The sequence below is a fragment of the Urocitellus parryii genome, chromosome 6 (genome assembly GCF_045843805.1).
Source record: "Urocitellus parryii isolate mUroPar1 chromosome 6, mUroPar1.hap1, whole genome shotgun sequence".
In the NCBI taxonomy this organism is placed as follows: Eukaryota; Metazoa; Chordata; class Mammalia; order Rodentia; family Sciuridae; genus Urocitellus; species Urocitellus parryii.
The window spans coordinates 16,432,542-16,443,642 of NC_135536.1; the positions used below are offsets into that span (position 1 = coordinate 16,432,542).

The following is an 11,101-nucleotide window of genomic DNA, read 5'->3' on the forward strand; positions in this document are numbered from 1 at the left end:
CTGAGGCAGGAGGATCCCAAGTTTAAGGCCAGCCTCAGCAACTTAGCATGACCCCGTATCAATAAACAAAAAGAGCTGGAGATGTGGCTCAGTGGTTGAGTGCCCCTGGGTTTTATCTCTGGTACCCCAAAATAAACAAACAAATAAATAAACAATTATTCTAGTTAACCTTTCAAGATAACTACCAATCATATTCTCCAATTATAGTAGCAGTCTTTCAGCATTTTTTTTCTCCTCACCAAAATGTCCTTTTTCTTTGTTCTTGCTCTATTATTATGATCCTGGGGTTTTATTGTCTTTTTTTAGGCTGATGGAGCTGGAGTAAAATCAATTATAAGACAGAACAGAGAAAACCTTTTCTTTCAAATTGGGACTACTCTCCTTATAATTATTATGGTTTCCAAGGAGGTATAGGATATCCAAGGAGACAGCATTCTTAGGTTTATATACTGTCACAAAGAAAATCATTAGGTTTAATAATAACTGTAGGGAATACCTGTGTTTTGGAGGTGAAATTTTGTTGATGTTCTCTTTTACCCTATCTTCCTGATAGAGATTTCAGCAGTTTTATTTTCCTTGTTTCACATTGTGGCCTTTCTTAGGAAGTGTGATGACACATCCCAGGTCACACAGTTCTGCAACAGAATGTAGAATAGGATGTGGGAAGACAGTATATAAAGTGAGCTGCCACAAAAGGCATTCAGGTTTTTCAGGATGATATTTTTTTTTCTGGATTTTTTTTTTTTTTCGGTACCAGGGGCACTTAACCACTGCGCAACATCCCTAGTGCTTTTTATGTTTTCTTTTGAGATAGGGTCTCACTTAGTTGCTTCTGGTCTAGCTAAATTGCTGAGGCTGGCTTTGAATTTTTAATCCTCCTGCCTCAGTCCCCTGAGCCACTGGGATTACAGGTGTGCACCACCATACCTGGCCTCTTCAGGATTTTTAAAATTTACATTTAAAAAATATTATTGTGAAGGTTTACTATAATTAGGTGATTGCCTTTTTAAAGTTTTTTTTTTTTTTTCTGGTGGACTGCTGCTGATATTTTGTGTCGTCTTTTGAAATTTGGGAGTTCTATGAAGGAATGCTGCTTGCCTTGAGCCTCACCTTTCATTGCAACAGAGCCTTGTAACCAACTGAGTTTCAAAATCTTGTATCTGAAAGACTTATCAGGGCCTTGGCCTTGAAAGGAATGTCTTCCTCCTAATGTTTATTAAACAAATGATTTGTGAAGGAGTGAAACCTCTCCTCCTTTGGCAGAGGAGCACAGTCCCTTTGTCACCAGCCTTCAGCCCATTGAGATTTCTTTTCAAAGGACTGTATTGGTGTATATTTCATATATACATGTAAATATTTTTTATAGGGAATGAAAAAGACTCGAGTAGATACAAAAAAAATTGGTCCCCTTAAATTGGCTGCCCTCAATGGACTCTCCTTGTCTCGATTGCCTCTACCTGATGAAGGAAAGGAAGTATCCACCAGAGCGACAAACGATGAAAGGGTATGTACATGCAGGATGCCCTGGCTTTGTACCTTCTCTGGGGCAATTGGTAAATACTGCAAAAATGCCTTTGTGAGACTTCAGTGAAATTTGTAGCATAATTTAATAGTCATTAAATGAGTGTTAAAGAACTTTCTCATCTAGGCCACAAAATTGGGCATATGTACAGCTTATGTCTTAATAGCTGATCTCAGCCTTGAATGTTGGTTTCCTGTTGTTTGTTTCTGTTCTGTACTTTCTGCAAGCCATTTGGGGCAGGTTATTGATTTTTGATGGCCTTTTAGTGAGAGGATCTTTACAAATGTATATGATTATACCTATGAAAGAAAACAAACATTGACTGCTTTCATCATATTGAAAATCTATCTCAAGAGTAAATAGTTACTAAATTTTTCAAAACTTCCTTTGTGAGACTAGGGTATTTTTTATGAGATTTTTATGGTATAAAAATCAGACAGGCATGAAAATTCCTTACAACCTGATCCTGGAGATCATTGACAACATTTACTACTGCTTTGAGTATTTTGGTTTTTTTTTTTTTTTTTTTTTTTTGGTGGGGGTACTATGGATTGAACTTGGGGGCACTTGACTACTGAGCCACATCCCCAGCCCTATATTTTATACTTTATTTAGAGGCAGGGTCTCACTGAGTTGTTTAGCACCTTGCTTTTTGCTGAGGCTGGCTTTGAACTCAGCCTCCTGAGCTGCTGGGATTACAGGCATGCACCACTGCACCCGTCCTGCTTTGAGCATTTTTATGTGTCATTTATAAATCTTAGAATAGTTCACAGATGTTGGAACTGATTGTCCTACTCTGGAATTCATTTTCTCCAGGAGAATTCTTTTTCTTAACATGGCACAAAATTGACCATGGATTTCAAAACAAGCTCAACAAATTTCTTTAGGCCATTTTTCAACTTTAAGCAGCATTTTGCATTGTGTGTGTTACCAAGAAGAGTATATCTTTCGTTCTTTTAATTCATATTGTTATGGCTTGCTAAAATTTCAAGTTTGGTTTTATGTAGAATTTTCAAAATTAGATAATACTAGATCTGAAGCAGAAAACAGATTTTAAATGTACAGTTAAAATGCAGCTGTGACATGTGAATATATTAATTTTATTCCACATACTCTATTTTGCAGTGTAAAATTCTGGAACAGCGGTTAGAACAGGGAATGGTATTCACAGAATATGAAAGAATTCTTAAAAAACGACTAGTTGATGGAGAGTGCTCAATAGCCCGACTCCCGGAAAATGCAGAAAGAAATCGATTCCAGGATGTCCTTCCCTATGATGATGCAAGAGTGGAGCTTGTCCCAACCAAGGAGAACAACACTGGTTACATCAATGCATCACATATCAAGGTGAGAGGAACATCTAGGGTGATAAACAGCACATTTAACTTGGGGTTAAATATTTAAGAATTATATTCATGTGTTCTAAAAACACCCCAGTTTTGAACCATTGTTACAACTATGTCATTACATTGTTACAGCTGGAGAATCCCATATACCAGTTCTAGATAAAAAGTGCTTATCAGAGCCAAAGTGATGCCTAATTCTCTTCCTGTAGGAAACCACTCTGCCCTCATGTTGGTAGCAGGGTGTGGGACACGTTATTTGCCTGGCTTTAGAACTTTGTCCTACTAAATCTGAAGACCTTTTTCTGGCTCATAAATTTGCACAGAATCTGCTGAATTGCTAGTTTTCACCTCATCATACACCTGCATTAGCTTTTTTGGGGGGCTCAGGGGCAGAGGGGTAGGATCTCACTAACTAAGTTGTGCAGACTGGCCCTCAGTTGGGATCTCCTGCCTCAGAGTCCCGAGTCACTGGGATTACAGGCATGTGCCACCACACCTGGCACTTTGTGTGAGATTTTATGTAACAAATGTGTCTGGGCTTTTGATGGTATTAACAAAAAACATTCACTTCTGTATATTGGTCAGGTCCATGTTGCACGGTCTACATCAACAGAAACAGAAACTGGGCAAGTCCTCGTTATTTGTTCAACATAGCACTCTTTCTTTGTGACAACAGAGAAAAAGCTGCTAATAAATATAATCTCATATTGTATAAAAAAAAACTTCTGAAGGTGCCATCTATTCTCTTTGCAGTCTCCCTGTTATCATTTTTAAAATATCACTTTAAAGAAGCCCTCTTTTTCCTGGAAATAGTATAATGCCATTTAACTAGGGTAATGTTATAAGCATTAAAATGGAAAAAATGATTCATAGCAGGTGGCTGAATAAGCCAGATGTTCTTTCTCCTCCATTATTGTACCCTTGTTCATGCTGGCTGGATTCAAATCTTTATTTTGGAAAGAAAAATCTCCTTATAGTGAGTGAATGAGTAAGTGTCTGTGGTCAAATGTTGATTTTCTTTCCACATTTTCTTGAGTTTGCAAGTCATATTTGAAAAGAGAGCAATCTGATACCTAAGGATTTCTGGAGATCTGGCTACATGTATGCTTGCTGGTACCCTTAATGGTTTTGAGGAATCTATACACACACCATTGTTGTTGTTGTTGTGTGTGTGTGTGTGTGTGTGTGTGTGTGTGTGTGTGTGTGTGTGTTTAACAAGGCTATCATGTACTCAGAAACCAAGCATTTCTTTGGAATAGTTCATCCTGTTTCTGACTGGATGGATAAGAATTGAACAATGTTGTGGGTCTGTAGGTTTATTTTAAAGATCTCTAGCAGCAACCTAAAGAATAGTTGAAAGACTAGGGATTTCAGAATTGGCTAGCTCAGGGTGATTCCTGATCTGCCACTCACCATTGGCAGGACCTCAGTTGATTCATCTCTAAAAAAAGGAGCGCGATGCCTTTACCCCACAGATTCCCCATTTGACCGCTGTTGCATCCTGTTCCCAGCTGCATGCTAGCCTCCGAGAGGTGCTCAGTGAAAGGATGTGGAGCCAGGGCTGTGACTGGCAACCTCAGATGAGTGTGTGGGTGCAGCAGAATTTGCCCAGGATTTTATGTTTAATGCATGCTTAGAAAACTGTTACCATTGTCACAAACATCAGTCATGTTGGAACAGTGGTGGAGTGCTTGCTAGCACTATGAAGCACTGGGTTCATCCTCAGCACAGCATAAAAATAAGTAAATAAGATAAAAATAGGCTGGGGTTGTGGCTCAGTGGTGGAATGCTCGCCTAGCATGCATGAGGCACTGGGTTCGATCCTCAGAACCACATAAATGTAAAATAAAGATATTGTGTCCACCTAAAACTAAGAAATAAAATAAATATTTAAAAAAATTTTTAAAAAAGATAAAAACATTTAAAAAATATATCAGTGCAGGGGCTGGGGTTGTGGCTCAGAGGTAGAGCGCTCACCTAGCATGCCTGAGGCACTGGGTTCCATCCTCAGCACCGCAGAAATATAAAATAAAGATATTGTGTCCACCTATACTAAAAAATATTTTTTAAAAATGCATACATATATCAGTGGAGCTGAGATGTATCCCAGTTTCCCAGACTACAAATCCAGTTATTACTCTGTTATATTAGACTGTACTCAACGATGTAAGTTTAGAGGTGAGACTACCTTATGTAGGAAGATAGCTTTTTCCCTAGAAATCTCCTGTTTAATTTAGGCTTTTGCTTAATTGTGAATGCTTTTTCCAGTGTACTTATTATTATTATTTTTTAACCAGTACTAGGAATTGAACCCAGAGGCACTACACCACTGAGCTACATCCCTAGACCTTTTTATTTATTCTTTTGAGACGGGTTTCTCTGAGTTGCCCAGGTGGGCCTTGAAATCATGATCCTCCTGTCTCAGCCTCAAGAGTAGCTGAGACTATAGGCATGTATAATGATGCCTGGCAAATTTAGTACTTAATGAGGGAGAATTTGGAGTACTGTGATGTTGATAGTGTTTTTACAAGAGGAACTAAACTATTGCAGCAGTAACAGCTGCTTACTGTTTACTTATTATTTGCCAGGCACTATCTATGTTGACTCAGTCCGAACAGCAACCTTCTGAGGGTAGGCAGTATTTTTATTTTCTAGGTAAGAACAGATTGAGAAATTAGCAAATTGCCCTAGGTCACATAGATGTTACATGAATTCACTGTACATAAGGTGCCAATAAGGGAAGTTGTATTGACTAGAAAAAGATTAACATATAAGCCTTTCCTTATTCTGCTGGGGGATCCAGTTCACTTTTTTAGTACTACCATGAACACATACACAGATACGTATGTTATATACACACAGAGTAATTTTTTTAAAAAAACTTTTTTACTTTCAGGTCTCTGTCAGTGGAATTGAATGGGATTATATTGCCACACAGGGGCCATTACAGAATACCTGTCAGGATTTTTGGCAGATGGTATGGGAACAGGGAATTGCAATTATAGCAATGGTGACAGCAGAAGAGGTAAGTATTCATTTCTCTTAATTGATTTTCTCAGCCTCCAAAGAGCTGTTAATGTGAATTACATGGCTTTCTGACCTTTTTGTGGAAAGAGGAGGGTAGGATTGCAGTTCCGAGTTTTAGTGCTGTCTGGGTGAAGGGCATCTGTGGCTGTATTTTGTGCCACTCTTTATCTGTGTGTGTCTTTAACAGGAAGGTGGAAGGGAGAAGAGCTTTAGATATTGGCCACGACTTGGTTCCAGGCACAACACTGTCACCTATGGAAGGTTTAAGATTACAACCCGGTTCCGCACAGACTCTGGCTGCTATGCCACCACAGGCTTGAAGATGAAGCACCTTCTCACGGGGCAAGAGAGGACAGTGTGGCATCTCCAGTATACAGACTGGCCTGAGCATGGCTGTCCTGAAGACCTCAAGGGATTTTTGTGTAAGTGTCTTGTTCTCAGGACAGTGTCCTCTGGCCAGAAATGAAGATGTGTTTCTGAAATGTTTACTTTGTGTTGCCTCGCATAAGCTTTGGACTTCTTTTGGTAGGGAGGTTACCAGGGCTGTTTTTAAAGTATAGTTCGGTGCTGAGTGGAATGCCACACCTGTCTCTTAGTGAGTGTCCTCTGTATGTCAGTTGGGGATGAGGAAGTTGGACTGTTTATTTCTACAGTCCCAGCCAAGGCTTGAGATTGATTCATGGTACCTTATGCTATATTTATCTGCAGTCTTAGGGAAATTGAATTGGTAGTCTGATAAGCCATAATCCCCAAGTATTTTTCTATTTCATTGATTTTTTTCCCTCTATAGCATACCTTGAGGAGATCCAGTCTGTTCGACGTCATACAAATAGTACAAGTGAACCAAAAAGCCCCAACCCTCCTCTGCTGGTCCACTGCAGTGCTGGGGTAGGAAGAACCGGTGTCGTCATTTTGTCAGAGATCATGATTGCTTGTCTGGAACACAATGAGGTGATGACTTTGTGTTAAGCCCTACCTCTTTTGGTGGGGAGAATAATGAATGGGTTGGGAATAAGGCTGGGAAGGAGAAGGGCGTAGTGACCTGATAGCTCCCCACACCCCCTCACCTCCTTTATAGCATTAGGGATTGAACACGGGGCCTCCCACATGCTAAGCATCCACTCTACCACTGATTTACCTCCCCAACCTTTTTACAATTTTATTTTGAAGCAGGGTCTTGTTAAGTTCCCAGGCTGGCCCCAAACTTGTGATCATCCTGCCGGAGCTGAGATTATAGGTTTGTCCTGGTGCCTAGCTAACAGTTCTGTTTGAACATATTTCCTGGGACTGTGGTCACCACAAGATGTTATTCAGTGTTCTCTACAAAAGGCTTTGTCTTCTTAAAAATTCTCAGTACCTTTTAGCATACTAAAGGCTGAAACATCATAGAAATAAGTACGGTTGTTTAACTTTGTTTTACACATTTTTCTTCCCCTAAATATGAGATCAGAACTCTGTTTTTCTGGAATACCTGTTAATGTTCAAGGATACTTAATAGTGGTCATTGATCCCTGAGGGAAATGCTGAGCTGGATACTGATAGCACTTAACACTGTGTTTTATTGAATCTTGGTATCTGGTGAAATATAGTGACTTAGGTGTAACCAAAATCAGTGAGAAACACCTAGGGAATGTCTGAGACATAATCTGCATGAATGTTTTATTTGTAGTTGAAACTGATCGAAGACGCTAAGCTAGACGAGAGATTGCCCATCTCCTAACCAGGTTTATGTTATGGCAACAGTTTCCCCTGTGCTTTGTTTCCCCTGGGAGTACGTTTTCTTCCTCACTGCTGCTCTCCCGCAGGTCCTGGACATCCTGAGAGTGCTGGACATGCTGAGGCAACAGAGAATGATGCTGGTGCAGACCCTCTGCCAGTACACATTTGTGTACAGAGTTCTCATTCAGTTCCTGAAAAGCTCCAGGCTCATCTAAGCGCCCAGACCTTCTCACGGGGACCCATCATGGAAAGCGTTTACAGCTAAAACAAAGTGCTTGCCTAACTCATACTTTCTCCTGGACACCTGATCGGCACCAAGATCCATCACGACTGGCGGTGCAGTATGAATAGTGGCGCGCATGAGGCTGCAAAGGGGCTGGGACCTGGGAGAGGTGCAGAAGAACAAGGACTCGGTGTTGAGGGTGTGGCCTGGTCTGTCCAGTTTGCAGTACTTGCACACATTTTGGAGATTGTATTTTTTAAACAATTCTCTATTTTACTGAAGCTATGCTGGGCAATTCTGGCAATCATTAAGGCGCATAGATTTCTATCTTGTAGATTTGTATCTTAAACTAGTTTTTGATAATGGAATTTTACATAGTGACTAAAATATTTAGGAGTTTTCTTAGCAAGAAACTGAACTTTCTGTGGGGATGATCCACAGACTTGAGTGGTTCTTGTATGACTTTGTATTTAAAACCATATTACTACCTTTGTTATTTAAAACAATAACAACAAAACCTTGGGTACTTAATGGGTTGGACACTAAGCCCAAAACTCTAAAGAAAATCTATAAGTGTTATTTTGAAACATAGAAAGCATTTTTATATTCAAAAATTTTTTATCGTAAAAGTTCTATATATTTGTACCTTCTATATTTTCCAAATGAGCTCAACTCATGAAGATACTGTGCAGTGAGTCAGTTAATGTAAAGGAAAGTTGGAATGAAGGCATATTATTTTAAATGTAAGTGAATCAGATTAACTAATTTTTCAGTATTATTCATAAACCTAAATGAGTTTGATTTTATGGGTAAAAAATATGAAGTGAAAAACAGTTGCATAGGATGGTTTTAAGCACTTTTATGTTAAAGATAAAATCCGAGTTTTAATATATGTGTTGGTTGATATTTGAAACAGTAACAATGGACATTGTTTCAAAAAGTGTTCCTAAGGGAAGGATTAAGAGTATGTAGGGTGACTAGGACAAGAGTAAGTGGCATGTGATGGTACAAAAATGCAGTATTATCTATATTCAGACTGAAACTGGTGAGGGTGGGCACCCATCCCATACTGTCCCTAGTGAAGTCAAGGCCTGTCACTCTCAATGGCTTACTATTTCCTTGGAGTTGTCCTACCTAAATCTGTATTTTTTTTCCCCACAAATAATTCAGATTTATATTATCATTAAAAGAAGACCTTAAGAGGCTTTCTGTTGGTTTAAAGTAGGGAATTATTATTAATAATTTTACCTCTTCTCCCAAAACCATAGTCTTGTGGGGCCACCAGAAATTGCTGCAGTGTTCAGAAGGTACTTGAATTGTAGCTCCTTAATCTCCTCACTTTAGTCCTGCGGTCAGTGTTAGGTACTTAGTGCCCCTGCCCTTCCCATTTCAACACTTCCCACTGGACAGCCAGGCTGAGCTGAAGAGGAGAGTACTGACCTGGGTTCTGGCTGAAGTGGCCTTATTCAGCTGCTGTTGAGTAGGTGAGGGCAAATCGGTACATTTAGAGTCCTCCTTTTCCCTGAGGCTAATTCCTCATAATGGAGAGATCTAAAATGTTAAATCCAGGGTTATTTCCCCTAATTACAATATTTTGGGCATTGTTCTGAATCCCATCTCCCTCCTGAAGTGTTTTACTGTTGTGAACACTGTGTTTCATCAGCCATGAGACAGGACTTCCTACATGAGTGTGCACCAGTCTGATTTATCCAGAAACAGCCACCTACGGGGGGCATTCAGAGGGTACTAATGACAGTGGATGTTGAAAGTGGACACACTTCTTTCTTAGGAACGAGAGATCAGTTCTAAATCTCAAATTGTTTTAAAAGTTGTAGTTAAAGAATAATAGACTGAAAAGAAAATATTCAGAAAGAGCTTCCCAGATGATTACGTTCCATCTCCCATCTCCATATCATATAAAAGATGACAATTTTTTTCCTTCCAATGGTACATTTTTAAAAAATGCTTTCCCTGTCAGGCTTACATTTTTGAAGTATCCCATTGACAAGAACAACATATTGTAAAACAAAGATCTAATTAAAAAGTAATATATGATACATTTGTGTTTCTGTCATAATTTGATAAATAAATTTCTTAAGAGGGCAAAATTTTATTGTTTAAGTCTGTCACTCTTACATCACGTTTGACATCGCTTCTAAGAGCCATGTAATTTTAAACTTTTAATTGCAGGTAGCAAATATGAATTTCTGAATAAAAATAAATCTACATTATTGGAGTTTGAAATAATGTGTTTTCAAGAACAAACTCTAGAACCTTGAAATTTCATAGGTTTAACAATGTCTAAATTGAGGCAATTACTGTCTGCCGGACCTAACACAAAACTTCATGTACCTTAGTGTCTTTTAATTCCTTGATAGTATTAGTTTCATATCAGAATAACCAAAATGTACATTTCCACAAAAAGTATGTTTTAAATCACTGTTTCCACTGATAAACTTTAGTATCTCTGTCAGTGGCTTTCCTGATTAGTGGGGTTTTTTGTTGAAATTTTCTAGTTGATAGTTTTGAGCACAGAAAGTGGTCATTTCAGAATATAATTTGGAATATTAATTATAGTCATTATTAATTATTTTCTTCTGGAACATCTACTGTGAAACATTCAGAAAGTATAGAATTTAGTGTTCAAAACCCCGTGGCAGGATTAAAACAGAAGGTGAACCTGTGCTTCCTTAGAAACTTGCAGAAAGAGAAATGTCTAGCCAGAAACTAGTGCAGGACTGAGTGAAGCATGGCCAGCTTTGTTTGAAATGGGTTGATATGTTAATGTTCACAATAGTAATAATTGAAATAAATGTAAAATATACCACTATGTTAAACTGGAGATAGGCTGCAACTTATTAAGAGCAGGTTTATTATTTGAGATTTGCATGAACAGATGGAAACTGGAATTGATTTTATTATAATTTTCCCCCAGTTCTGGGGATTGAAAGAGCCCAACACATGCTAGGCCAGTACTCTACCTCTGAGCTATATCCCCATTCCTTTTTTATCTGAAGACAGGGTCTAAGTTGCCCAGACTGGCCTTGAACTTGCAGACTTCCTGCTTTGGCCTCCCAAGTAGCCAGGATCATAGGCATGTGCCACCGTGCGTAGCTAATTACAAAATCCTTTCTGCAGTGCTGGGGATTGAAGTAAATCTTTTTTTTTTTTTTAATATTTATTTTTTAGTTGTAGTTGGACACAATACCTTTATTTATTTATTTTAATGTAGTGCTGAGGATGGAACCCCCGGCCTCGCACATG

The 11,101-nt window shown here is 38.8% G+C and overlaps 1 protein-coding gene across 4 annotated transcripts in view; it reads left to right on the forward strand.

The window, feature by feature from the left end:
* Window positions 1–8,835, forward strand: part of Ptpn21 (protein tyrosine phosphatase non-receptor type 21) — an 83,026-nt gene extending 74,191 nt beyond the window's left edge. For all 4 annotated transcript variants that reach the window (XM_026400765.2, XM_026400772.2, XM_026400777.2 and 1 more), the window contains exons 14-19: window positions 1,367–1,504; window positions 2,648–2,869; window positions 5,765–5,893; window positions 6,083–6,317; window positions 6,686–6,846; window positions 7,701–8,835. In XM_026400765.2, coding sequence (XP_026256550.2) covers window positions 1,367–1,504; window positions 2,648–2,869; window positions 5,765–5,893; window positions 6,083–6,317; window positions 6,686–6,846; window positions 7,701–7,829 — 1,014 coding nt within the window. In that variant the 3' untranslated portion in view covers window positions 7,830–8,835. The remainder of the gene's footprint in view (window positions 1–1,366; window positions 1,505–2,647; window positions 2,870–5,764; window positions 5,894–6,082; window positions 6,318–6,685; window positions 6,847–7,700) is intronic.
* Window positions 8,836–11,101: the final 2,266 nt, after the last annotated feature.